The 27258-nt window shown below is 42.3% G+C and overlaps 1 protein-coding gene across 2 annotated transcripts in view; it reads right to left on the bottom strand.

Annotated features, from left to right (window-relative positions):
- Positions 1 to 27258, bottom strand: part of COL4A2 (collagen type IV alpha 2 chain) — a 245114-nt gene that overhangs the window by 15406 nt on the left and 202450 nt on the right. For both annotated transcript variants that reach the window (XM_048855079.2, XM_075129799.1), the window contains exons 30-41: positions 25325 to 25486; positions 24360 to 24530; positions 21767 to 21910; positions 18576 to 18701; positions 16402 to 16583; positions 15168 to 15231; positions 14680 to 14754; positions 8944 to 9051; positions 7715 to 7822; positions 6503 to 6574; positions 5996 to 6121; positions 1508 to 1624 (exon numbers count right to left, since the gene is read on the bottom strand). In XM_048855079.2, coding sequence (XP_048711036.2) covers positions 1508 to 1624; positions 5996 to 6121; positions 6503 to 6574; positions 7715 to 7822; positions 8944 to 9051; positions 14680 to 14754; positions 15168 to 15231; positions 16402 to 16583; positions 18576 to 18701; positions 21767 to 21910; positions 24360 to 24530; positions 25325 to 25486 — 1455 coding nt within the window. The remainder of the gene's footprint in view (positions 1 to 1507; positions 1625 to 5995; positions 6122 to 6502; positions 6575 to 7714; positions 7823 to 8943; positions 9052 to 14679; positions 14755 to 15167; positions 15232 to 16401; positions 16584 to 18575; positions 18702 to 21766; positions 21911 to 24359; positions 24531 to 25324; positions 25487 to 27258) is intronic.

The raw sequence follows: 27258 nt of genomic DNA, 5'->3' as shown, positions 1-27258 counted from the left end.
ACGAGAATGATTAAAGCATGCCTTATAGTGATAGACAGAAGGAGCTAAGTCCACATAGCTTATCTAAGAGATGGTTAAGGGGTGACTTGATTACAGTCTATAAGAATCTACATGGGGAACACATATTTAATAATGAGCTCTTAAATCTGGCAGAGAAAGGTATAACAAGATCCAATGGCTGGAATTTGAAGCTAGACAAATTCAGACTGGAAATAAGGCATACATTTTTGACAGTGAGGGGTAATTAATCACTGGAACAATTTACTAAGAGTCATGGTAGATTCTCCATCACTGACAATTTTTAAATTAAGTTTGGATGTTTTTCTATAGGATATCCTCTAGAAATTATTTTGGGGAAGTTCTATGGCCTGCATTATATAGGAGGTCAGACTAGATGGTTCCTTTTGATCTTGGAATCTATGATGTTGGATTTTAGCTCTTAAGTGCCGAAATGCCTTTGAAAAATGAGATTTAGGCTCCTTATCCATTAGGTGTTGCATTGCTGAGTGCACCAATGCCTAAATACCTTCAAAAATCTGGGCCTATGTGCCTAACTCAGGCACCCAAGTTTGAACTGTTGGAGTACTCTAAGGGCTGGTCTTCACTACTGCCGTAATTCAATGTAAGTTACGCTACTTCAGTTATGTGAATAACGTACCAGAAGTCAATGCAGCTAGATCCACTTACCTTGGCGTCTTCGCTGTGCTGTGTCGATTGGAGACACTCTCCCACCGATTTCCCTTACGCTTCTCGGGAAGGTAGGTACACAAATTGATGGGAGAGTGTTCTCCCATCGATCTTGCATGTCTTCACCAGACTCGCTAAATCAACACTGCTGCACTGAACGCAGCAGTGCCCATTTAGCCAGAAGTGTAGATGTGCCTAAATAACAAAGTAGAAGCCTGGCAGTCACTGGAGGGGCTGCTAAATATCCCAGTAGAGTCATTGCACCATGGTTTATTCTGGTCCTTCTTTTGTGTGTGAGAAAGGTGGGCTCATGGACCACCAGCTGCAATTTTTGTAGAGTGGAAAAGTGAATGTGTTTTCACAATACAAACTTGACAGCCCAAATAACTTAGTAGTTCAATTCAATACACTCAAGTTTTGCGAGCAATTTTAAGTGATTATTTTTTCACTGGTTTAAGTTAGCTTGTCACAGACTTGCAAGCCTCAGGGATATTAAATTTAAAAAAATGTAAATTAATTAGTGCTTTTGAAAGTCGCTAGTCAACCCTGGAGCATTAAATCTATTTATCTGCAAAGCAAGCCCACCACTATAATTCAACAGTAACCTGTACAGACCACCTCTGGGGGTGTGTGTTGAAGGATCGTTTTATCTCCATTTTATATCTCACGAGTTTTCTTCAAAATTAGGTTCCTGATTTGGAAAGCACCTGGGATGCTTTAATTAATTAGAGCTAATATAAATAACAGTGACAAACACTGCTAAACATCTGTGTTTAAATATTCGCTCTTCATCTGCTAATGCACACATGGCATATATTACCTGGCACTCCATCTAGACCTGGAGAACCCACATCACCAGGTATTCCTGATATGTTTGAAACTCCAGGAAAGCCTGGAATTCCATCAGACCCTAGGTTACCAATTGGGCCTCGTTCTCCTGCAAAGAAAGTAAAGACATAATTAATACTGCAGAAAAAGAGCATAAATTACCAGATGAACCAGACCTTGTACTCTGTGATTTTCAGAGGTGCGGAGTAGTCCCATTAACTTCAGATGAAAGTGTGGGTACTCAGTGTGACACTGTATAAAAAAGGAGATCGTCTGCACTATTGTTGTCACCAATGTTACAAAACTGTGATAAATCTTGTACAAAGCATGCCTTGTAAGATATCATTGGAATCTGCTAAGTATTATTATCCTGTTGAAACGTGTGTACCACCATTGTATGAGAAGTTATGACATTTTACTGTATGCTTGTTACTAAATGTGTTCTGGGGTAACACCAATAAGACAGATTTACATCAAGACTAGCCAGCCATGGTGTTGATAGGCCATTCAGGAGAATCAGCTCTTCCAGTGGGATCTTCCTGAGGACAATGGAGGCCCAGTGATTCAGCAGGGCACGTAGAACATGTGATGCATAGCTCGATGTCTGAGCCAGTATTTTTCCATGCCCATGGACTGGGGGTATAAATTGGAGATGGGGACATTACTTCCTTGCCTCATTCCTGCTCCACATCTCTGTACTCTGATTTCTAACAAAGGGAGCTTTGAACAATGGACTGAGGACCCCAATAATCGGGATGGGCCAGAGAGACTTATTGCAAGCTAGCAGATTTAACATCACTACTGTTATCCTGATCTACAGACTCTGAAATCAACTAATTTCCACCTTAATTGAATTGGCTCGTTAGCACTGACCCTCCGCACTTGGTAAGGCAACTCCCATTTTTTCATATACTGTGTACTTATACCTCCCTACTGTATGTTCCACTCCATGCATCGGATGAAGTGGGTTTTAGCCCATGAAAGCTTATGCCCAAATAAATTTGTTAGTGTCTAAGATGCCACAAGGACTCCTCGTTGTTTTTGCTGATACAGACTAACACGGCTACCACTCTGAAACCAGTAATGTATATAATTCACTTTAACCTTTTAATAACTCTTCTCTTTTTTATATTAATAAACCTTTAGTTTTTAGTTTACTGAAGGATTGACTACCAGCATGGTTCTGGGGTAAGATCTGAAGTATACTCTGACCCTGGGGTGAGCGGCTGGCTCTCTGGAGCTGGAAGAACCTAATGATTTTTGGTTTTAATCATAATTGAAAACAGACGTCTGTTTTTTTTTCTGGGTGTTGTATGACGGGCTAGAGGGCCTGATGGGGACTGACTGTGGCTTCATAAAAACTAATATCGTATTTTGGAAGTACACATCTGTTTCTAGCTTGGTGAAGTCTTATGATAGAGTACAACATCAGACTTGGGCATAAGCCCTGTATTCTGGCAGTCTGACCTGAAATTGGCATTCTTAGCTGTGTCCCATACCAGGCAGTGTGACACTCAGCACCCTGAAAATGAGGCTCTAAGATAGATATAACTTTGTTTTTACCAGTTCCAAAGCAGGTATGGATAGTTAGTTATTTCTTACCATCCTGGGTGCTAATAATCTTGTATGTGCCAGGTGCTCTATTATATAAATATTGTTCCAAGCTAGCAAGTACTTGAAACACACTGGCTCTGCAGCAGAAGAGCAAACACCACTGTACCAAATGTCCTACAAAATCAGTGGCTATTGATTCCTTTAATTTTTCAATTAAAAATAGAGATATGTAGAATCCAGAGGACATTCTCCACAGATCCTAAGTTTTTAAACAGTTGGAAGTATGGGCCATAACTCCTTGAAACTATCCATTTAAGTCGGATAAAGTAATACTATTGCAAATAGTCTCAGGAAGCCATGAAAATATTTTAAATCTATTTTTTCTTCAGTAAACAATTAACACTAACAAACAGGAACGAAATTAGCAAAATAGCACCATTTCTAGGAGGAAAGTTGAGAAGGCACAATGTATCTTAGTGGCCACAAGAAATCAGAGTATAACTGAGCGTTTCCCCAAGGGAGCAGAGCTAGAGCCATCAAAGGGTGCAGGGAAAAGAATTAAGGGCCTGATTAATTAAGTGGGAATTTCAGGCCCTAAATGTTGGAAAGTCTTCAAAACATACAACTAACTAGTTTATATGGTTATTATCATAGATAAATTTATGGACAGAGTGTGCTTTCATGGAAGGGCAGTTATGAGAGTGGAAGTTAAAATGGAGTGGGGCTGCTACCCTTAAGGGGGCTTGGCAGGGGGCCACTTTGATGTCAGAGAAGTGGAAAAGATTAAAAAAAAACAACTCATCTGCTCAGCTACTCAGTGTACCAGCTATTTTTCTCTGCTTTTAATAAAATAGTTCCATAAGATACTGATTTCATTAACAACTTCAGAAGACTACATAATACTTACCTTTAAACAGAATAATCAATGTTTAAAAATTTTATTCCTTTGGTGTAAATGCCACTGATGGGAAAATCCGTTTTTTATACACCTTCTAGCTTCTGAGTGTTTAAGGGGCACTCAGATCACATTTTCAAGCTGTTTTCTGCAACCAGGAGAGCTAGAAACATTTTATGGGCCTATATTGATTTAGTTCAACAAGGCTGTGATAAGAACAAACAGGAAGGCAATACTATGGCTCTCCAGATAAGAACATCCTGGCCTTGACTTGAAAAGTCAACGGGAAAAGCTATTAGCTTTAAGGATCCTACAGCCTGACTTCAATGATGCAATCCTTGTTTTGTCAGAGTGGGAGCTTAGAAATCAAATGGACACCCTCACCAGGAATGGTCAATTGTGAAGAGTTGTCCAGGGCGGGTGTCAGAAAAGGAGACTAGGCCTTCCACTGATCCGGGAAATGAATTAGCTAAGCTTTAGGGCTGCAGTTCTCAACCTGTGGCCCAATTAGCACAAAGCTTTAGCCCAGCTGTGGGCTAAAGGCCCCCGGGGAGCATGGGGTCTGAGTTCCTGGCTGCCCCGCATGGTGGGGCTGCCGGCCGGCCCTACGTGGCAGGGATCCAGACTCCAAGGGTTGCCCCACGGGCAGGGTCTGGGCTGCCACCCGGCTGCCCTACCACACAGTCAGGTCCAGGGTCGTGGCTGCTGTCTGGCCCTACACAGCAGAGTCTGTGGTCCCTACTGCCTGGCCCTCCGCTCAGGGCTCCACTCTGCAGAGGGGTCTCTGGTCACATGGGGAAGGTTTTGGGTGAGGGAGCGCTGTGGTTCTCAACCTGCGGCCATGCGGCCCACAATGATAAATAGGTTGAGAACCACTGCTTTAGGGAAAGGCAAGCATGCATGTAGACTGGTTTATTATTTTAAGACCGGTTTTCTCTGAAATGCTGCTGTTCTAAATGAATATTACTTTGCTTTAAGCAGGCTATCAGGTCCCTGGATACCTCTCTCATGGCTCCTGGAGGGAAACGAACTGCAGGTGCTGAACCCAACTCAGGCTTGTGGAAGCAATTGTGATTAGCACCTGGGCTCGTAGCACAGGGCCCAGACTAAGAGTGGAGAATTGCGTGATTCCACCACTGAAGAGAGGAGCAGTTTGAGGTTCAAGACCTGAGGGATGCACTCAAAGAGACCAAGAGTGGTCAGAGGTCCAGGTAGCCAAGTAACTGTGACACTGAGGCTTTAAGGAAAACACCAAATATCACAAAACTCACAATAAAATCACAAGAGTTGGCAATATTGGAACCTTCTAGATCAGGGGTTGCCAATCTGAGCCTGAGAGAGAGCCAGAATTTACCAATGTACGTTGCCAAAGAGCCGCAGTAATATGTCAGCAGCCCCCCATTAGCTCCCCCCTCCCCCGCTCCCAGCGGCTCCCGCCCACCAGCAGCCCCACCGATCAGCTCCTCCCCACACCTCCCGATCAGCTGTTTCATGTCATGTAGGACTCTCTGGGGGGGAGGAGCGAGGGCACGGCAGGCTCAGGGGAGGGGGCGGGAAGGGGTGGAGTGGGGGCAGGGCCTGTGGCAGAGCCAGGGGTTGAGCAGTGAGCACCCCCCGGTACACTGGAAAGTTGGCTCCTGTAGCTCCAGCCCCGGAGTTGGTGCCTATACAAGGAGCCGCATATTAACTTCTGAAGAGCCGCATGTGGCTCCGGAGCCAGAGGTTGGCCACCCCTGCTCTAGATAGTGTAGCAATAGCTCTATGAACATCATACTTCGGTATCAGCTTGAAGTACCTGTGTGAGGCTTGGAAATGACAAATAATGAAAAACTCTAATTTTCAATACAGTTAATACTTGGCATAGATTGAGAACTGCTACCCCCATTAGCAGCAGGGCCATAGCTGAGTGAAATGGCTGTAGATTTCTTATAAACAGCTCTAACTTAAATTGCATTGTGTGAGAATGTATGCTAGCACACTTGCTATGCTCCAATATAGAATAATAAAAAATACAACACCCTAAACACTGACCTGGATTGCCTCTCTCGCCTTTCTGGCCTGGTGCTCCTCTGGTGCCTTCAATAGTGCTCGGTTTGCCTGCTTCCCCTTTGTCACCATAAATACCTGGGAAACCTTCAGCCCCATATGCATCTGGACCTGTTTTGGAGTTAGTAAGAGTAAACTGCCAAATATCTCAGGATTTCATAATGCTGCTATACTACATACTGAAAATTGTATTAAAATAACATTAAGGCTCTTAATACCGATTTAAACCTGCCAAAAGGAAAGGGATTATGATTTAAAGATTTGTCCCTAATCACCTAATTTTGATTAGGTTGCACCATTTAAGATATATTACTTTTTGCCAATCCTGGAATATCCACACAAATTCCATCAGAGCCTACTGTTCACATGCTAAATTTCAGATGACTATGTTAAGAAATCATATACAAACCCATCCCAAATGGAATTTATAATGGAATAGCCAAGATAACCTGGTGCCTTTATAAAAGGACAGAATAAGATTGTCACACATACCTGAGGAGCCTGGCAAGCCCTTATTGCCTGGCAAACCATCCAATCCACTGATTCCTCGGAAGCCAGGTAAACCTGTTAAACATTTTACTCATGATTATCTTATACATAGGTTCAATGTGTTGTTAAGATTCTTTGGTTGGTAGAAAACGGATGCGTTTGATGGAAAATATAGCTTCCTGTCCCAAAGGTAGCCACAAAAAAATTGTATTAGGATTTGAATTTACACACAAGTGTATATGCTTATCACAAACCTACACTCAACTGTGTGTTTTCCTTTGTTGGCAAATGTATCTATTTTTCTCGATATGATTATCCAGTAAAATCATAGCCTTATTTTTAAGAAGCAGCTCCAATCTAACTGGTAAAAGTTACACCAAGAACCAACACAAACAAAAGAAAACCAACCTGCCATTAATTATCTTCTTACTACCCTAGCTTTGATAGGATTCATCTTTATACCTTTTTGTAGCCCCTAAAGCAGGATAACAGCAAGGTGGCCACACATCCTTCAAGTTCTGTAAAAAGAATCTCAAGGGGAAAAAAAAATCACTGTGTGGAATTTTAAAAATCAATCTGAAAAATGCCTAAAGCTTGCTGCTGTTTGAAATGGGGCATTTTCTGCCCCATGCCTGGAGACGAAAACTTACATGCTTTAATTTATTAAGAGGCAAGGGGGCAATCCTTGGTCTGGTAATTAAGAAAGTTCACTGTTTTATTTAAAAATATTATTTATATCTTGACAACAAAGCTCTCAGTGTAGCGTGCCATAAGTCATTTACTTTTCAAACCGTGTATTCAGTATCAGTGAACTCTACTGCATCTGATAATTATGTAAGATGAATTGCTCACTATCTAATGCACTGTAGGAAATGATATTACTCTGCTACATTTGAAAAAGAGTTGATCACATTGTTGAAAATTAATTTGTTTTGCAACCATCATGCGAAATTAAAACAGTTCCTGTAAATTAGGTTCTTGACATATCAAAAACTCCCCCTTCAGTCAATGTGAGAATGCAAGGATCCTTATAATGCAAGAAAAGTCAAATCATACAAGTGTACATTTATGCATCTGAGATTTATAGGAAACCAGCATTTATTGGAAAGAGAGCTAGAGCTCTGAAATGCCAATGATCCTCTTTCTTCCTCACCCCAAAATGCACAATAATGAAATACTTAGAGTAAAATGACTTAATTAAAATAGTTTTATAACCTGCTTTTCCCGCTACACCAGGCCATCCATGACTTCCTTTTTCACCTTGAAATCCAGGAATACCTGGGTCTCCCTGTGATCCTGGTGGTCCAACCAGTCCTGGGAAGCCTATAGGAAAAACACATCATTAATTCTGGGTGTCCATGAAATTGATCCTATTGTATACCATAAAACATGGACTGTGCTACCTTCAGTCTTTCAGATAGCCAGCATGGGCAGCCTTATGGATAAATAAACAACAAAGTCCCCTACAACAAAATTATGAAATAAAGAGCTAGTGTGAAGTATGCTATGGGGGAAGAAACACATACATCCCTCTCCCCACCTTCCCCCCAAAAGAGCAGTATGAGACAGCAAAAAATGCATTGTTTTACTATAATTGCAAACTTCATGCCTCCAGCTACCGGAGAAATGCAGACATAGACAGTGGTGGGTTTCTACTGCTATTAGAAAAAACAATTTGAATATTTTAGTCTAATTGCTGTGCCACCTTGGGCAAGTCATTTCCCTTCTTTGTGCCTCTGTTTCCCCTTTCACTCTGTCTGCCTGGTCTGTTCAGACTAAGCTCTCTTTGAGCCAGGGACAGTCTCTCACTACATATTTGTACAGTACCCAGCACAATGGGGCCCTGATCTTGGTTGGGGCTTCTAGGCAATATACTACTAATAAATATATGGAGCAACATTTTTTCATGTTCACCTAATGGTAACAGATTTATCAAGTTGCCAATTTGGATCCAGAGCAGAATCTGACCACTATCTGCCTTGTATTGTTAGCCAAAAGAACTGGTTCAAAATACTGTGGCTGAAGGTCCTTTGGGGTATTTTCCTGTCTCATTAAACTAGAGGGAAGGGGAAATATTAGAATGCTCCCTTCCTTGTGTATCATCCAAATACTCTCATCCCTTCTTGTACACTGAACACCATTGCACTAAGACTGTATTACTGTAAACAGGCACGTCATCTTAATTAGTTTAATTAATTAATGAGAGCTCATCTAAAAAATCTGAATATGAATTTTTTTGGGTAAATTTTTCTTTTGAAAATTTTCACATTTTTAAAAAACTGTTTTTGACCAGCTTATTGAGTGGTCAAAATTTTTCAAAAATTTGAAATTTCAGTTAAAAGCATTTGAATAAAACTTTGTTTTTTTATGCACTTTTCAAACCAACTCTACTCCTAATCTTAGGATTGCTGCATAGTTAAGACAGAATGTAAGAAATATTTCACCTTTTTGCCCCTTTAAACCGGGAAAACCTTGGGTGCCTTTTAGGCCTTCAATGCCAATAAAACCAGGATCACCTCCTTCACCTTTATCTCCTCTGGTTCCTTTCACACCTGCAACACCAGAAATGTTAATAGATTCCCTAAACAATCACCATATATATGCCAGGAATATTTGAATAATTATCAGGAATAACTGAATTTGAAGTTGCCTATTTAATGAGGCAGGATTCCTAAGAAAGCCCTTGCCTCACTGTATAAAGAACCCACTCGGAGCTGGTCTACACTGGGATCTTACATTGACATAGCTCAGTGGTTCTCAAACTTTTGTACTGGTGACCCCTTTTACATACAAAGCCTCTGAGTGCGACCCCACTTATAAATGAAAAACACTTTTTAATATATTTAACACCATTATAAATGTTGGAGGCAAAGCGGGGTTTGGGGTGGAGGCTGACAGCTCGCAACCCCCCATGTAATAACCTCACGACCCCCTCAGGAGTCCTGACCCCCAGTTTGAGAACCCCTGGCATAGCTACATCTCTCAGAGGTGTGTGGCAGTCTATATTACTGCATTCACCCATTTTACAAGACTATGTTAAATTTGTACAAAGCATACTGTGTATGGTATCATTTGAAAACTCATGATTTGCTAATCATTGTCCTGATAAAGTATGTGTGGTAACACTGTATGTAAAGATATAAGATTCCACTATATAACATTACCAAGACATGGGGCTGAGCAAGGGGCGGGGCGATCCTGACGGAAAGAGATTCAGTTAGTAAGAGTGCTGGACCATGTGGTGAGAGACTTCTTTGCTTTGTATTCACTTCGCTTGTTAAGTTAGGTGTTAGTTGCATTTTACCTTTTATTTCCTTGTAAGCAATTCTGATTTGTGACCTCCAGAAGAAAAAAGGGGAACGTCCATGTACCAGCAGGGCAGATATAGGTAAGTAACCATTTTCATGTTCTCTCCACAGGTACTAATGCGGAGAGTGGACCAGATGATACGTCTGAGGGAAAGGAGCAGAAGGAGACTCCGCCGATTGGAAGGCATGGGATGCACTGTCCTAGGGTTGGGGGTTCCACAACCACCGCTCCCAAGAGAAGGAGGCGGGTGGTGGGTGGTCGGGGACTCTCTCCTCAGGGGGACTGAGTCATCTATCTGCTGCCCCGACCGGGAAAACCGAGAAGTCTGCTGCTTGGCAGGAGCTAAGATTCGCGATGTGATGGGGAGACTGCCGAGACTCATCAAGCCCTCAGATCGCTACCCCTTCCTGCTTCTCCATGTGGGCACCAATGGTACTGCCAAGAATGACCTTGAGTGGATCACTGCAGACTACGTGGCTCTGGGAAGAAGGATAAAGGAGTTTGAGGTGCAAGTGGTGTTCTCGTCCATCCTCCCCGTGGAAGGAAAAGGCCTGGGTAGAGACCGTCGAATCGTGGAAGTCAACGAATGGCTATGCAGGTGGTGTCGGAGAGAAGGCTTTGGATTCTTCCGATGAAGTGAGCTGTAGCTCACGAAAGCTTATGCTCAAATAAATTGGTTAGTCTCTAAGGTGCCACAAGTACTCCTTTTCTTTTTGCGAATACAGACTAACACGGCTGTTACTCTGAAACCTGTTCCAAAGAGTGCTAGGCAGAGACGGGCTCCACCTAACGAAGAGAGGGAAGAGCATCTTTGCAAGCAGGCTGGCTAATCTAGTGAGGAGGGCTTCAAACTAGGTTCACCGGGGGAAGGAGACCAAAGCCCTGAGGTAAGTGGGATACCGGGAGGAAGCAGGAGCGCGTGAGAGGGGAGGGCTCCTGCCTCATACTGAGAAAGAGGGGCGATCAGCAGGTTACCTCAAGTGCCTGTATACAAATGCACGAAGCCTGGGAAACAAGCAGGGAGAACTGGAAGTCCTGGCACAGTCAAGGAATTATGATGTGATTGGAATAACAGAGACTTGGTGGGATAACTCACATGACTGGAGTACTGTCATGGATGGATATAAGCTGTTCAGGAAGGACAGGAAGGGCAGAAAAGGTGGGGGAGTTGCACTGTATGTAAGGGAGAAGTATGACTGCTCAGAGCTCAACTATGAAACTGCAGAAAAACCTGAGAGTCTCTAGATTAAGTTTAGAAGTGTGAGCAACAAGGGTGATGTCGTGGTGGGAGTCTACTATAGACCACCAGACCAGGGGGATGAGGTGGACGAGGCTTTCTTCCGGCAATTCACAGAAGTTACTAGATCGCAGGCCCTGGTTCTCATGGGAGACTTCAATCACCCTGATATCTGCTAGGAGAGCAATACAGCGATGCACAGACAATCCAGGAAGTTTTTGGAAAATGTAGGGGACAATTTCCTGGTGCAAGTGCTGAAGGAATCAACTAGGGGCAGAGCTCTTCTTGACCTGCTGCTCAAAAACCGGGAAGAATTAGTAGGGGAAGCTAAAGTGGATGGGAACCTGGGAAGCAGTGACCATGAGATGGTCGAGTTCAGGATCCTGACACAAGGAAGAAAGGAAAGCAGCAGAATACGGACCCTGGACTTCAGAAAAGCAGACTTTGACTCCCTCCGGGAACTGATGGGCAGGATCCCCTGGGAGAATAACATGAGGGGGAAAGGAGTCCAGGAGAGCTGGCTGTATTTTAAAGAATCCTTATTGAGGTTACAGGGACAAACCGTCCCGATGTGTAGAAAGAATAGTAAATATGGCAGGCGACCAGCTTGGCTTAACAGTGAAATCCTTGCTGCTCTTAAATACAAAAAAGAAGCTTACAAGAAGCGGAAGATTGGACAAATGACCAGGGATGAGTATAAAAATATTGCTTGGGCTTGCAGGAGTGAAATCAGGAAGGCCAAATCATACCTGGAGTTGCAGCTAGCAAGAGATGTTAAGAGTAACAAGAAGGGTTTCTTCAGGTATGTTAGCAACAAGAAGAAAGTCAAGGAAAGTGTGGGCCCCTTACTGAATGAGGGAGGCAACCTAGTGACAGAGGATGTGGAAAAAGCTAATGTACTCAATACTTTTTTTGCCTCTGTCTTCACGAACAAGGTCAGCTCCCAGACTACTGCACTGGGCAGCACAGCATGGGGAGAAGGTGACCAGCCCTCTGTGGAGAAAGAAGTGGTTCGCGACTATTTAGAAAAGCTGGACGAGCACAAGTCCATGGGGCCGGATGTGTTGCATCCGAGAGTGCTAAAAGAGTTGACGGATGTGATTGCAGAGCCATTGGCCATTATCTTTGAAAACTCATGGAGATCGGGGGAGGTCCCAGATGACTGGAAAAAGGCTAATGTAGTGCCCATCTTTAAAAAAGGGAAGAAGGAGGATCTTGGGAACTACAGGCCAGTCAGCCTCACCTCAGTCCCTGGAAAAATCATGGAGCAGGTCCTCAAGGAATCAATTCTGAAGCACTTAGAGGAGAGGAAAGTGATCAGGAACAGTCAGCATGGATTCACCAATGGCAAGTCATGCCTGACTAATCTAATTGCCTTCTATGATGAGATAACTGGCTCTGTGGATGAAGGGAAAGCAGTGGACGCGTTGTTCCTTGACTTTAGCAAAGCTTTTGACACGGTGTCCCACAGTATTCTTGCCAGCAAGTTAAAGAAGTATGGGCTGGATGAATGGACTATAAGGTGGATAGAAAGCTGGCTAGATTGTCGGGCTCAACGGGTAGTGATCAATGGCTCCATGTCTAGTTGGCAGCTGGTATCAAGTGGAGTGCCCCACGGGTCGGTCCTGGGGCCGGTTTTGTTCAATATCTTCATAAATGATCTGGAGGATGGTGTGGATTGCATCCTCAGCAAGTTTGGAGATGACACTAAACTCGGAGGAGTGGTAGATACACTGGAGGGTAGGGATAGGATACAGAGGGACCTAGACAAATTGGAGGATTGGGCCAAAAGAAATCTGATGAGTCCTGCACTTAGGATGGAAGAATCCAATGCACCGCTACAGACTAGGGACCAAATGGCTCAGCAGCAGTTCTGCAGAAAAGGACCTAGGGGTTACAGTGGACGAGAAGCTGGATATGCATCAACAGTGTGCCCTTGTTGCCAAGAAGGCCAATGGCATTTTGGGATGTAAAAGTAGGGGCATTGCCAGCAGATCGAGGGACGTGATCGTTCCCCTCTATTCGACATCGGTGAGGGCTCATCTGGAGTACTGTGTCCAGTTTTGGGCCCCACACTACAAGAAGGATGTGGAAAAATTGGAAAACGTCCAGCGGAGGGCAACAAAAATGATTAGGGGACTGGAACACATGACTTATGAGGAGAGGCTGAGGGAACTGGGGATGTTTAGTCTTCAGAAAAGAAGAATGAGGGGGGATTTGATAGCTGCTTTCAACTACCTGAAAGGGGGTTCCAAAGAGGATGGCTCTAGACTGTTCTCAGTGGTAGCAGATGACAGAACAAGGAGTAATGGTCTCAAGTTGCAGTGGGGGAGGTTTAGGTTGGATATTAGGAAAAACTTTTTCACTATGAGGGTGTTGAAACACTGGAATGTGTTACCTAGGGAGGTGGTGGAATCTTCTTCCCTAAAAGTTTTTAAGGTCAGGCTTGACAAAGCCCTGGCTGGGATGATTTAGTCGGGGATTGGTCCTGCTTTGAGCAGGGGGTTGGACTAGATGACCTCCTGAGGTCCCTTCCAACCCTGATATTCTATGATTCATGATTCATTTTCATTGAATTTTAAATGAAGCTTCTTAAACATTTTGAAAACCTTGTTTACATACGACAATAGTTTAGTTATATAATATATAGACTTATAGAGTGAGATCTTCTAAAAAAATGTTAAAATGTATTATTGGGACGCAAAACCTTAAATTAAAGTGAATAAATGAAGACTCGGCGCCCCAATTCTGAAAGGTTGCCAAGCCCTGGTGTAGGTAGTATCTACGCTGAAGGGTTACAGCTGTGCAGTTGTACTGCTACAGTTGCTCTGCTATAGTGTTTCAAGTGTAGACAAACCCTCAGTGGGCTTGCCCAGCCTGGGAAAATGATTCATGTTGTAAAATGTGTTAGATGACCCATATCGATTAACACGTTTTTAAACACTGCTTAGTATCTAGTGAAGACAATAACTGTGCTGTTTAAAAATCCTGGTCAACCCTGGTTTTAAAACACCACTATTTTTCTCAGCCTAGACTAGTCCAAAGAAGAGGTAGGCTCAGCACTCTCCACCACGCACAGTTAGGGCCAAATCACGATCCTACTAGAGTCAATGGCAAAAATGCCATTACAAAGCAGAACGCAATTTTTTAATTTAGGTGTATGCTGTTTGACTATACATATTGTCTAACTTTAGTGCAGCATATTCACATTCTCAGCGAAGAGGTGATACTGCATACTTTCACCTCGACATGGAAAATGTAACAAATGTATATCTCCAAGCACTGTGATAAGGGGACTGTGAGACAGATTCTGCAGTCACTGGAGGCACACAACACCCCTTTTCCAAGCAAAATGTCTATTGACTTTAGTGAGAGTTCTGCGCACACTAGGACTAAAAGCCAAATCCTGATTTTCCCTTACATGGAACTCTTGGGCTATTTAACCACTTATTCCTCAGTACTCCAGTTTCACCCAGGCATTTACTGCCGTGGGACCTGTTGAATAGCTCAGCGTGCCAGAGAGTTCATACAAATGAGCTTCCCATCCCTATGAGCAACCCTCCATGGACTGTAACATGTAGACATGTGAAAACAATATATAAAGAACAATTCTGATGGTCAATGAAATGAATACCCAATGATCCAGTTACACCAGCTTCTCCTTTCAGACCTGCGCTTCCTGGTAAGTTTATAGTATCTCCTTGATCACCTGTTTCAAGCAGAAATAAACAAAGGATGAGCCTGGACTTCAATTCTGAATACAAATTCAATTTATTAGAGTTTTGAAGAATCTGTAACCTTCAGAGAAAAGTGCAAAACTCACTACTGTAGCTTAGCTGTGCCCCAACAACAACAGTGGAAATGATAAAACAAACAACAAAAAAGGAGGAGGAGATGTGCAAAAAAAGTCATGGCCCCTCTGAAGGAGGAAACTAAACAAGACTATATGGACTTGATCCAATGCTCAACAGGCACTGGATCAACTGGACCACTGAAGTTTTTCCATTGACTCCAGTGTGGTCTGGATCAGACTCTATATGAAGGACTTCATACAATGCATATGAAGGTTTATATATGAGATTAGTACAAATGGATCAATGGATGAGATAGAAGCAGACTCACCAGTTTGCCCAGCAGAGCCAGGTCTACCATAATCACCTCTGATTCCTTCAATACCCTTTTCACCCTATCATATGGTTAAAAATGGACAGTATTTAATTAGAATGAACTTTTACTCAGTCTTTAAAACAGCATTGCTATTGAGACACTATAAAATGCCAAAATACTTACACTTCTGAGTTTCTTTAGCACTTTATAATTGATTCCTTTGGCTGATGTAGCCAGACTACATCAATAATAATGATAGGCTGCATTTGTGAGCACTATTTCCTTTAAAATTGGGAACATGAATTGTGTGATATAATTCAATTTATTTTGGCAAAATCCTGCAGTCCTCACTCAGACAAACTCCCACTGAAGTCTAATGGGGAGTTTACTTAAGAAGGGACCATAGGATTTTGCCCTATACAACCAAGTGTAGTGAATGATTTTTCTTGTTATGACCTTTGTGAGTGGAGTTCTCCCGAGCGTGACTTATTTTGTTGACAAAGTATGCACAGAAATTGCTGGTAAATGAGAGTTAGGGCTAGTCTACACGAGAATCGCTACAGCAGCACAGCTCTACGGACGCAGCTGTGCTGCTGCAGTAGCGCGAGTGTGGACGCTCTATGCCGACGGGAGAGACCTCTCCCGTCGGCATAATTACTTCACCTTCCCGAGCGGCGGTAGCTGTGTCCACGGGAGAGCATCTCCTGACAACATAGCGCTGTCTATACCAGCACTTAATATCAAAGTAAGCGCTAGTGTGTATAAGCCCTTAATGTTGATCAGCCTACTTCTGTGGGAGAGATTGATTTGATTCTCTGACCTGGCCTCTTGCTTATGAAATTGGAGAGCAAGGTGGGGTTTTTTGGTGCTGGCACAATCAGCCCCATTAGGAAGGGCAAGCCTGAGGTAAGACCAACTTTTCCTAGCAGATTCAGTAGCAGAACTGAGAAGCCCCAAGGAGGATTTGGGTACCACATCAGCAAAAAGATGATGGCTGGACTTTGGTGTCATGTGGAGAACAGGAGAAGGAGAAAATCATATTGGCATTCTCAGGACTCTGTCCAGAGGACAGTGGAGGCAGAGTGTGTTTTACAGAGATGACATCTCATACATTCAATTTTTATTGATTTCTGATATCTTTGTATTTCAATATTCCAACACAATTTTAATGTTGTATAAAACCCAGATTAGACAAGCTTAATGATGGCCTTTTAGTTGAAAAAAAGAATCCCAATGGACATTAACTTACCCTGATTCCAGTGGTACCAGGGAAACCTCGTATGCCAGGAGGTCCAATTGTACCAGGATACCCCTGAACACCTGTCACTCCTTTAATACCAGTGTCTCCTTTCTCACCTTCAATGTGACTAGTTGATCCAGGCAAACCTGGAACTCCTGGTTTGCCAGGTAAGCCTGGCATTCCTTTAGTACCTGTAAGAAAACCAGTATGAAATGTAAGGGGAGGTTCACATGACAGGTAATTCCATCCATGTAAAAACTTTCAGGTCAGCAGTATGTCTTTAGACAAAAAGATAGAGAGCCAGACAGTGCCAGGACTATACAAAGAGGCAGCACATTTTAAGGCCATAGGTACATTAGATGTTTCTTACCAGATTAGCCTATAAAAAGGAAAATGTCAAAATCCCTTTGAAGACAAAAAGAAAAGGAGTACTTGTGGCACCTTAGAGACTAACCAATTTAGTTGAGCATAAGCTTTCGTGAGCTACAGCTCACTTCATCGGATGCATAAAGTGGAAAGTACAGTGAGGAGATTTTATATATACACACAGACCATGAAAAAATGTACATTGTAAGGAGAGTGATCACTTAAGATGAGCTATTACCAGCAGGAGAGTGGGGTGGGGGGAGAGAAAACCTTTTGAAGTGATAACCAAGGTGGGCCATTTCCAGCACATTTCCAGAAGTTAACAAGAACGTCTGAGAAACAGTGGGGGGTGGGGGGGGAGGAATAAACAAGGGGAAATAATTTCACTTAGTATAATGACTCAACCACTCCCAGTCTCTATTCAAGCCTAAGTTAATTGTATCCAATTTGCAAATTAATTCCAATTCAGCAGTCTCTCGTTGGAGTCTGTTTTCGAAGTTTTTTTGTTGAAGGACAGTCACTTTGAGATCAGAAATCGAGTGACCAGAGAGATTGAAGTGTTCTCCGACTGGTTTATGAATGTTATAATTCTTGACACCTGATTTGTGTCCATTTATTCTTTTACGTAGAGACTGTCCAGTTTGCCCAATGTACATGGCAGAGGGGCATTGCTGGCACATGATAGCATATATCACATTGGTGGATGTGCAGGTGAACGAGCCTCTGATAGTGTGGCTGATGTGATTAGGCCCTATGATGGTGTCCCCTGAATAGATATGTGGGCACAGTTGGCAACGGGCTTTGTTGCAAGGATAGGTTCCTGGGTTAGTGGTTCTGTTGTGTGGTGGCTTGTGAGTATTTGCTTCAGGTTGGGGGGCTGTCTGTAGGCAAGGACTGGCCTGTCTCCCAAGATTTGTGAGAGTGATGGGTCTTCCTTCAGGATAGGTTGTAGATCCTTGATAATGCGTTGGAGAGATTTTAGTTGGGGGCTGAAGGTGACGGCTAGTGGCGTTCTGTTATTTCCCTTGTTTATTCCTCTCCCCCCCCCCCCCCCCCACTGTTCCTCAGACGTTCTTGTTAACTCCTGGAAATGTGCTGGAAATGGCCCACCTTGATTATCACTTCAAAAGGTTTTCTCTCCCCCCACCTCACTCTCCTGCTGGTAATAGCTCATCTTAAGTGATCACTCTCCTTACAATGTATATTTTTTCATGGTCTGTGTGTATATATAAAATCTCCTCACTGTACTTTCCACTTTATGCATCCGATAAAGTGAGCTGTAGCTCACGAAAGCTTATGCTCAAATAAATTGGTTAGTCTCTAAGGTGCCACAAGCACTCCTTTTCTTTTTGCGAATACAGACTAACACAGCTGCTACTCTGAAACCTTTGAAGACAGACGGTAAAATAATGATGACAGTGGAAAAGACAGCACAGAACAGAATTAAAGATTCCGGTCTTGCTCTAACTCCATTTAAGTCAGTGGGTCTGATTCTTGGCTCTCTCAGGGCTTGTCTATCTGGCAAGTTAATGTGTAGCACACCAGGGGATGAATCCATAGCATGCTAGCTCACTGCTCACTACCTCTCTGGATAGACAAGCCCTTAGACCGATAGTGCCATTGAAGCAATAGAGTTACAGTGAGAATCAAGCCCTCCGTTTTCCTTGCCAGCTCAGCTCTGTTGTGCTGTAATACAACAGGAGGTATTACAGATTAAGGATATGGAGAGGAAAACTGAAAAGCTTCTAAACATCAGGACAATACTTAGTACCTGCTAAGTAATCATGAATATTAAATGATTGTTTTGTTGTTCTTACCTTTAAAGCCTAAACCTCCTTTTAGGCCAGGCTCTCCTATATCTCCTTTCTCACCTTTAACCTCAGACAGCATGCTTGATATGATCTTTGGTGGTTTTCCTGCTGGACCCTGGTCCCCACGGTCACCTAAAAATAATAAAGCCTAGTCAACTCTACTGTATTGAAAAATACAGAGAAATAAATTGAGACAAAAATCTCGATAGTCAGAGCCAGCATGCTAAGAAAACTGTTTATAATATTAAATAAAAATACCCTAGACTAATGCAGCATGAAGGCAGCATACTCAAACACTAGAAGATATGAAAAATAAAACTTGAAGTGGAATGTACAAGCTTAACTCTGCCCTCTTGTGCATATTCATTCTGTTGCAGTCTGATTACGTGAGCATAAACTATTTCTCAGGTAACATGGGAGAAACCTGGGAGCCCAAAGTCAGTCTAAGTAAGAATGGCCTATTTTTCACAGTTGTTGAGCACTCACAAACCACACTGAAGTTAATGGGAGCTAGCAGTGCTGACCACCTTTGAATATCAGGCCATTTTTACTTAGGTGCTTAACTTTAGGCAACAAGGTTTGAAAAATTGGCCTTAGATAATATGTGATCATGAACTTAAAGACCCCTGTTATGCACAAGCAGGAAAGGACAGAGCTATGTTATTCATTCAACTTTTACTTTCACATTTCCTGACTTTTGAGTACTTTTTTGTGTAGTCTTCACACTAAAACTACATCAAAGCATTGGTGTTTGTTAAAAGAAAGAAAAAGGTCCTCATTTCTATAACTAAATAGACACAAACTGAACAAGGCCAACTAGTGTCTGCCAGCATCATTAGTTAGGTATGCTCTTTGACTGACTGATACTTATTCAGTCTAAAGCAACTTTCATCATGGCTTTGGCAGCATCCCAACTACTTGTCCACCTACACTGTGGGGCTTAGGGGTTGGGTTCCCCCCTCCCTCATTTAAACCAAATTTAGGGCCTCAAACCACAGAAATCAGGATTGATTAGATATTGCATTACATCTGCACTGTCCCTAGATTTTTCAAGCACTTTTGCTCAGTCTCTATATGCGAGATCCTTATCAGCCTCCTGTTCATGGTCTGAGCCTGGTTCACAGGGAAATGTCACTTGCAACATGTCATATGGAGTGAGTCACATAGTTCATGACTGGAGGGAGGGATAACTCAAGAGACACCATTTACTGTGGTTACTCAGAGAGAAGCGCTGTATGTTAGTTGTACTCTTTGATCTAGAATGTGTTATTCTGAGAGCAATTTTTTTCCTTTGCCATTTAGGCCAATATACAGTAAAAGCTTTTTTATCTGGCATGTTGGGGAAATGGGGGGTGCTGGTAAATGAAAAATTCCAGTTAACTAAAAGGGAAGGAGTTTGCGGGGGGCAGGGGGGTTTCGGGATGCGGGATCCAGGAGGTGCTCACCTCGGGCAGCTCCCTGAAAGCGGTGACCTGTTGCTGATGCTCCTAGGCGGAGGCACGGCAGGCAGCTCTGCGCACTTCCCCCTCCCCACCCTGCCCTGAGCGCTGGCTCTGCAGCTCCCATTGGCCAGGAACTGTGGTCAATAGGACCTGCAGGGACGGCGCCTGTGGGTGCAGGAAGCGGGGACAGCTTTTACTGTAGTCTGGGATTAATCTAGGGTGCAAAGTGCATCTGTCACAAATAACAGATTCTTTATTCAGGTGACTATTTGGAGTTAATTAAGAAGATGAAATTGGTGATACACACCCAGAAACTTTATGAGCTTTCATTAATACAGACAAACATAATTGAAATCATATGAAAAATCAATATAAATAGAATAAGTAAAGTAAAGTGGTTTCCTGCATTGTTCATACTTATAATGTATACTTATAACCTTATAGAGACCATTAGAAACAAAGACTGAAGAAAAAGTAAGTGGAGATCACTCCAAAAGGAAGGCTTCCTCCTAGGTTGTACTATGCTGTTGTTCCCATGTGCCAAAAACAGGTTGGTTAACAACATCTTTTGTACCCCTTTTCCTGTTTCATTCACATATGTGCAGGACCATATCAGATCAAGCCAAGTCTCAGCCCCCTATTCATATCTGGTATTCTGGGAGACCAATTTTAAGGTTCATAATAACATCTCCAACAGTTAGCCCAACCATTTGCATTAGTTCCTCTCCCAATAATTTTAATACGTTAATGTGGTTAACTCTTTTTGCAAGAAATCCCGAAGATGCTACCATCTGTTCATTTGTAGTTTACCTGTATATCACCAAATTCATTGCTAAACTATCACAAGATATGTATTGCTAAATTTTATAACCTTAGATCAAGCTCATGCCATTCCATAACCTGTGGTCCAGCACATAATATGCATGCTATTTTATGCCCACTGCCAACTTCTAGTAGGCCTCACTCTAAGCCCTTAACACATAATGCTGAAGACTTATGACCAAACCAATTTTAATACATATATTTTGATTATTCTACTTGCTGTTACAATAACTTGCAATAACTTCCATTATTATTTCTATACGCATGTTTAGCAGATAGATTCTATTTTACCCAAAATTATAGACCTTCCAAGATCAGGGATCAACAGGCAACACTAAGAAAAATTAGAACTTCACCAATTTAACACAATTTATCTTAAAAACAGCTTGACACTCCCTCTTCCCACTCCTGATATTGCAGGCCATCAATTCATAATGGGTTTATGTAACAAACAACAGCACACGACATGGAGGGTACTTATAGCAGACATGCACTGGGATGTATTGCTCCTCAGGAAGTACTAATATTTGGTATAACAACATATTAAGCCACTGCCTGTCAGAATTAGATAAACAAGAAGCCAGGAGATTTTCTTTATATATATTTCAGAGTGAATTAATACAGTTCAGTTTGAAGATCTGAAAAAACCAGTGTTTATACTTTATAATAACCATGAGGACACCTAGCTAACTACAATAGTAGGAATGGAACTATGTTAACTGCCATTCATTCAAGATATAAGAAGTCCTGGACTAAATTTAAGTGCAGGAAGGCCGGGCCTTTTCAGGACCTCCTTTGTAGTAATGATAGAATTCCTGAGTTAAATTCACTATGTCAAAAATGTATTGTTTTTGCATTTATATCCTGGCAGAATTCTCTCACACACGTAAGAAACAAACATTCAGTAACATTAGAAAATGCAGATGTAAATACCTTTATGGCCTAGTTCCCCCTGTAGACCTTTAAAACCCAGATTGCCAAAAGAGCCGACTTCACCTTTGATTCCTTTGAGTCCTGGTTTTCCTTTCTGGCCTAACATACCTTTGAAACCTCCAATACCAGGTGAACCTTTAGCACCTTTAAAGAAAAGGGGAAGAGAAATTTTAAGCCAAACCAAAACCAACTTAATCTATTTTCCATAATGAGTAGCTGTAAACTAAAGACATACTCCCATTCCTTATCTCTACTAACAAAACCCCTACCCTCCCAATAACCCTGCCTCACAGCTTTAATGTTTTTTCCCTCGGCCTTCACATCCATATTCTTGCTAAATTTTGTTGTTTCCTTCTCTATAAAACCTTTAGAAATCTGTTCTTTTTCTCCATTCCTACCACTAAAACCCTCTCCAAGCCTTGGTTATCTCTTCCCTTAACAAATGTAACCCGCTCACAGCTAGTCGCCCTTTATCTTACCTTCCTTTGGTGTACCCAAAACAACACCGCTAAGGTCATTTTCCTCTCCCGCTATTCTGAGCACACTGTTCTCCTTTCAGAATTCCTCCACTGGCTTCCCCTCTCCTCCTGCATCAAATTCAATCTACTCATCCTCACCTTCAAAGCTTTGCACAACTCCACCCGTGTTGTCTAAGCCAACACCCATTGAAGTTGATAGATACTTCCATTGCCTTCGCTATGCATTGGGTCAGACCCTTACTCTCTGCTCTCATTTCTGCCTTACTCCCACTGATTCTACATACTTGTCTATTTCTTTTCTTTCAAATTCTCCTTTTTTTTTTCTTTCTTCTTTTCCCCGTCTCCTACTCTGTGGACACCCTCTATGCTTAGAGCAGCCCGCTGGTCTCTGTATATCCACTACACTCCCAATCTTTTTTTCAAATCCCTTCTTAAAACCCATGTCTTTTGTGAAGCTTTCCTATGCCCATCTCTTCAGTAGCGAAGTATCTTTGTGCCTGTTTTCACTAGAGCTGTTGTCCCATGTTCAAATTTAGGCCTAAAAGCCTTGCCCCCTTAAATATGTGTAAACTTAGATTCCAAAGCCTAAAAAAGTAACATTCAGAGAGTTGTCAGAGGTTTAAGAAGCCAAGAACTTGAATAAGATGTATTTAAATGTGACAGCTATCTCATCAGCTAGTGTAAATGGTATGAGGAACTAGCTCTGAATCCGTACAGCAAGGAGAACACCTCAGCTAGGGATCCAGCTGAAGGATGGCTGAAGCTCAGCTTCAGAAGGAACAGTACGGTGTAGCTATGAAGCACATTACAATAAGCTATTTTAAATCATGGTAGAACCCAGAGACATTGTGGTTAGACAACTGGTACCAGATAAAGTATCTCAAAAGCAAGATCGTTGCTCTAAAAGGAAAGTGGGCCTGAATATTCTTTGTATTCATTGACACTGTGGTTACAGGAAAAAAATATCCCTTGACTATTCAGTTAAATTAAAGGATTTTGGGCCAAGTTGTGTCTTTAAGGCACTGGCAGTCATTAGAAATGTAGTACTGCAGTGCCCATAGAACATAGTACCGCAGTGCCCACAGAGGGAGCTCCATGAGGGGATGTGCCTCCCTCCCCCAGGTCCCTGGTGTGTAGGTGGTGTTCATCTGCTTTACTGTCTATGTGGAGGATGTGGCCTGATTCCCACTGTCTTTCCAGCCAGCACAGAGGCCTTGCCTCCTTTTTTTCTCCTTTGGGATATTTGCACTCCTGGCAGCAGTTCTGGTGTTGCTCTGAAGGATGGGATTGCTGTTGTGCCTGGCTCTTGTGTAGGATGCTGTAAGGTAAGTAGGGAGGCTTCGTATAGCCTACTCTGACCTTCATACCCATACTAACATTAGGCACAATCTGTCTGTTCAGGTTAGTGATCCTGTTGAATGGAAGTTGATTTGAAGTCCAAAGTAATGCCAGAAAGAGAGTCCTATGCTGAGTTTGACCTCCCCAATGCACACTGTGACAAAACTTGTGTTTTGCTTCATCCTACTCCACAAGGGATGGAATTCCGTTTTGACTAGCTTTTTCTAATAAAAAATACCTCTTGTTGGTATACAATGAACTCTTGATTGGCTAGCGAGAGCTCCAACTTTTCTATGTGAAAGGAAGTGCCCTAGTAAACCTGAACATTGTTTCAATGGGACCGCTTCTGTGGATGGCATTGCTTGCTAGGTGCATACCTGCCAACACGTGAAAGCTTTGAAATAGGGATTGTGGAGAGAAAAAATAGAAAGAACCCTTTTAATTTCATTGAAATAAACTGGACTGGGGGTGAAGGAAAGGATTTTGGAAAGAATGAATCGTAAATAGTACCTATTTTTCAAAAGGAAAAAAAAAAAACCAGGTATTGTCCTCACACCGAGCTTCATCTCACAGGCTCTCTCTACCCTCAAGCTTTAACTGCCAAGTGCTGGCTGAGAAGAATAGTTACGGTGTTTCTGAAATATATTGAACCAAATTCTCTGTGGGCATAACTCTATTGACTAAAGCAGAATTACACTTGTAGAGAAATTGTTTAACAGAGACACGCTCTAAGCTATTGTATCTTTCTTAATGTATCTATCATTTTAAGATTTTACCTTTTAACCCTGGAAAACCAGGCATTCCGTCTATTCCCGGGAGACCAGGCACCCCAGGTGTTCCTTGTACTCCTTTGTTACCGAGTTCACCTTTGTCACCAGCCAGACCTTTCATGCCCACTGGACCAGGAAAACCTTGGTCACCTTGATCTCCTCTGGCACCAAGTGAACCTGTAACAATCAACGGGAATAGGAAGATTAGATGTAAGTTTTTGGACTTGAATGTCATTTTTACAAGTTGTGAGGAAAGCTGAAAGAATTCTGTTTGCTCAGTGCAGATTAGCAAATTTAGCTATGAACAAAGAGCAACTAATTACAATTAAAACATTTTTCTTAGTAAAAATGAAAGCCTGATATTGCAGAAGAGATGGGGCCAGCTCAATGTACAGACGTCTCCAAACACTGCTTCATGGACACACTTCTAATTCAGCCTGACTTTGTACCCAAGTTTCCCCTTCTTTGCCTTCTCTTTGGTCTTCTAAGGATTAAACACTATTTCCATTGTGCATTTCCCATTCCAGCAGCTGTGCTTTCTCTAGCAACCTCTGTTACTAGAAAGACAGGCAGCACTGAAGAATGGCAAAAAGAAGACAGCAGCCTTGTCTGGAGGGATACTAATATGGCTCCCATTGCTCTGGTAGCAGTGTACCTCACAAACATTAGTGGAGTTAACCTCATAACCCATCTGTGGGAAAGGGAAGTATTATTTGTCCCCATTTTTCTGGTGGGGAATTGAAACACAGAGAGATTACATGACTTGTAAAGGTCACACACACACACACACAGAGTCTTTGTCAGAGCCAATAAATGAACCCTGACCATCTAAGTGCTAGTCTAGTGACTTAACCACAAGACCATCCTTCCTCAGTGATAGAGCGTAACTCTCATAGGCATACAGTTATAGGTTAACATGAGAAAAAGCAAGTCTGTTCAAGATAGAGAAGCTTACAGGAAAAATTCCTCACCAACAAATCCTGGTAAGCCAGTTCTGCCGGGAGGTCCTTGCTGTCCTGGAAGCCCTGGGAATCCATGCAATCCTGGTCGTCCTGGCAGGCCAGGCAAACCAAGAGGACCTGGGGGTCCTTGCTGTCCTTTGGATCCTGGCAAACCTGGAGTACCACCAGCTCCTAAAATATCATACTAAAGTAATTAATTCTAGGGTTCCGATATCTTCTAAAGTATAGGTTTATTAGACAACATTTGTATTAATCAATGTGCATATACCTTGCATAGTACAGTTCTCACATTTCAGAGCTAATTATTTTCCATCAGAAAAGATGACTTTGGAAAAATCAAATTAAAAAATAGATTATTAATATTTTAGTAATTTACACTGAAAATTGACTAGCTACTTCAACTTCGGAACAGTGCTGCACTGGCAGGGATATGGACTTCATGATCTAATAGGTCTTTTCCATTTCTGTGATTTTGCCATTGCCTGTATTCCTGTACCTGAAATAACTGACTGAAGCACAATAATAACATTCAGTATAATTTCTAAAGTAACATTTATGTATTTTCAGAAGTGGACAAAGTCAGTCTGACAATGGCTCCTTGGTTCATGCTGTTGTTCAAGGACACTGCAGCCATCTGGGAAGGTCATGGTCATTGTTACGAGATTTGTACCATACACAGACACAGTAGGCCTGTTTCCAGTGCCTGGTGCATTGTGTGACCATTTACACCTCTGCAAGATGAGAGCAAAGTGGGTGTAAAATCCCCACCAGGACAGAAAGGTAGCATTTTACACCCACTCGGCAGCAGAGTAAAGGACTGCAGATTACAAGGCAATAGTGAATCAGTCCCAGTGGATCTGCTTTTCTCTTACTTACTCTGGTTACATATCCATGTAACTCAATAGACTTAAATGGAGTTACTCTTGCTTTACATTGGTATTACTGAGAGGAAATTCAGGCCCCAAAGTGAGAGTTTTATTTGTGAGATAAATAAGAGAGATTTCCTCTCTGAAGCATTAACAATTTAAATCAGTGGTGGGCAACCTGCAAGACACAGCTTGCCCACCACTGATTTAAATAGTTAAAAGCCATCAGGAGACCACTGACATCCGCCACTGTGTCCGTTTAACTCTCTAGCCCAGGGTGCCTTTTACATGGCTTTGCTTGTGAAAAGCAGCCTCTCCAGGCTTGGCTCACACACAGCCATTAGCATGTAAAGTCACTCCTAGCAAAAAGAAAAGGAGTACTTGTGGCACCTTAGAGACTAACCAATTTATTTGAACATGAGCTTTCGTGAGCTACAGCTCACTTCATCGGATGCATACCGTGGAAACTGCAGCAGACTTTATATATACACAGAGAATATGAAACAATACCTCCTCCCACCCCACTGTCCTGCTAGCAAAGTTACATGAATGCTTTCCCAGACACTCATGAACTACATACAGGGTGAAACCTGCAAATTCTTAAGTCCCAGCCTTGAACCCTGAGAAATATGCATCTGATACTGTCCAGCACACTACTAAACAATGCAAACTCATTAATAGTCCATAATTTCATCAAAGGAAACGATTATGCACCAACCTCGGTTAATCCGAGTAGAGATTCCCCAAACACTTCAACCAAAACACACTAGTTTAGATAAAACGATAAAACACGTTTATTAACTAGAGAAAGATTCATAGATTCATAGAGAAAGATAGATTTTAAGTGATTATAAGTGATATAGCATAAAGCTGTGAATTAATTACAAAGGAAATAAAAGATAAACACGCAATCTAATTCCTAAACTTTATCAAGCAAAGTAAGATTTGAAGCAAACAGCTTTCTCACCCCACCAGATGCTGCGGGCAATTCAAGGTTCTTAGTTAACAGGTTGGATTTCCTTTCAGACTGGGACCACTATGCTTAGTTCAGAATCCCTCAGGTATTCATTGATGTTA

This window comes from Caretta caretta, chromosome 1 (assembly GCF_965140235.1).
Source record: "Caretta caretta isolate rCarCar2 chromosome 1, rCarCar1.hap1, whole genome shotgun sequence".
Taxonomy (NCBI): Eukaryota; Metazoa; Chordata; order Testudines; family Cheloniidae; genus Caretta; species Caretta caretta.
Note: the sequence above shows the minus strand (reverse complement) of the source record. Positions and strands in the feature narration are given on the sequence as shown.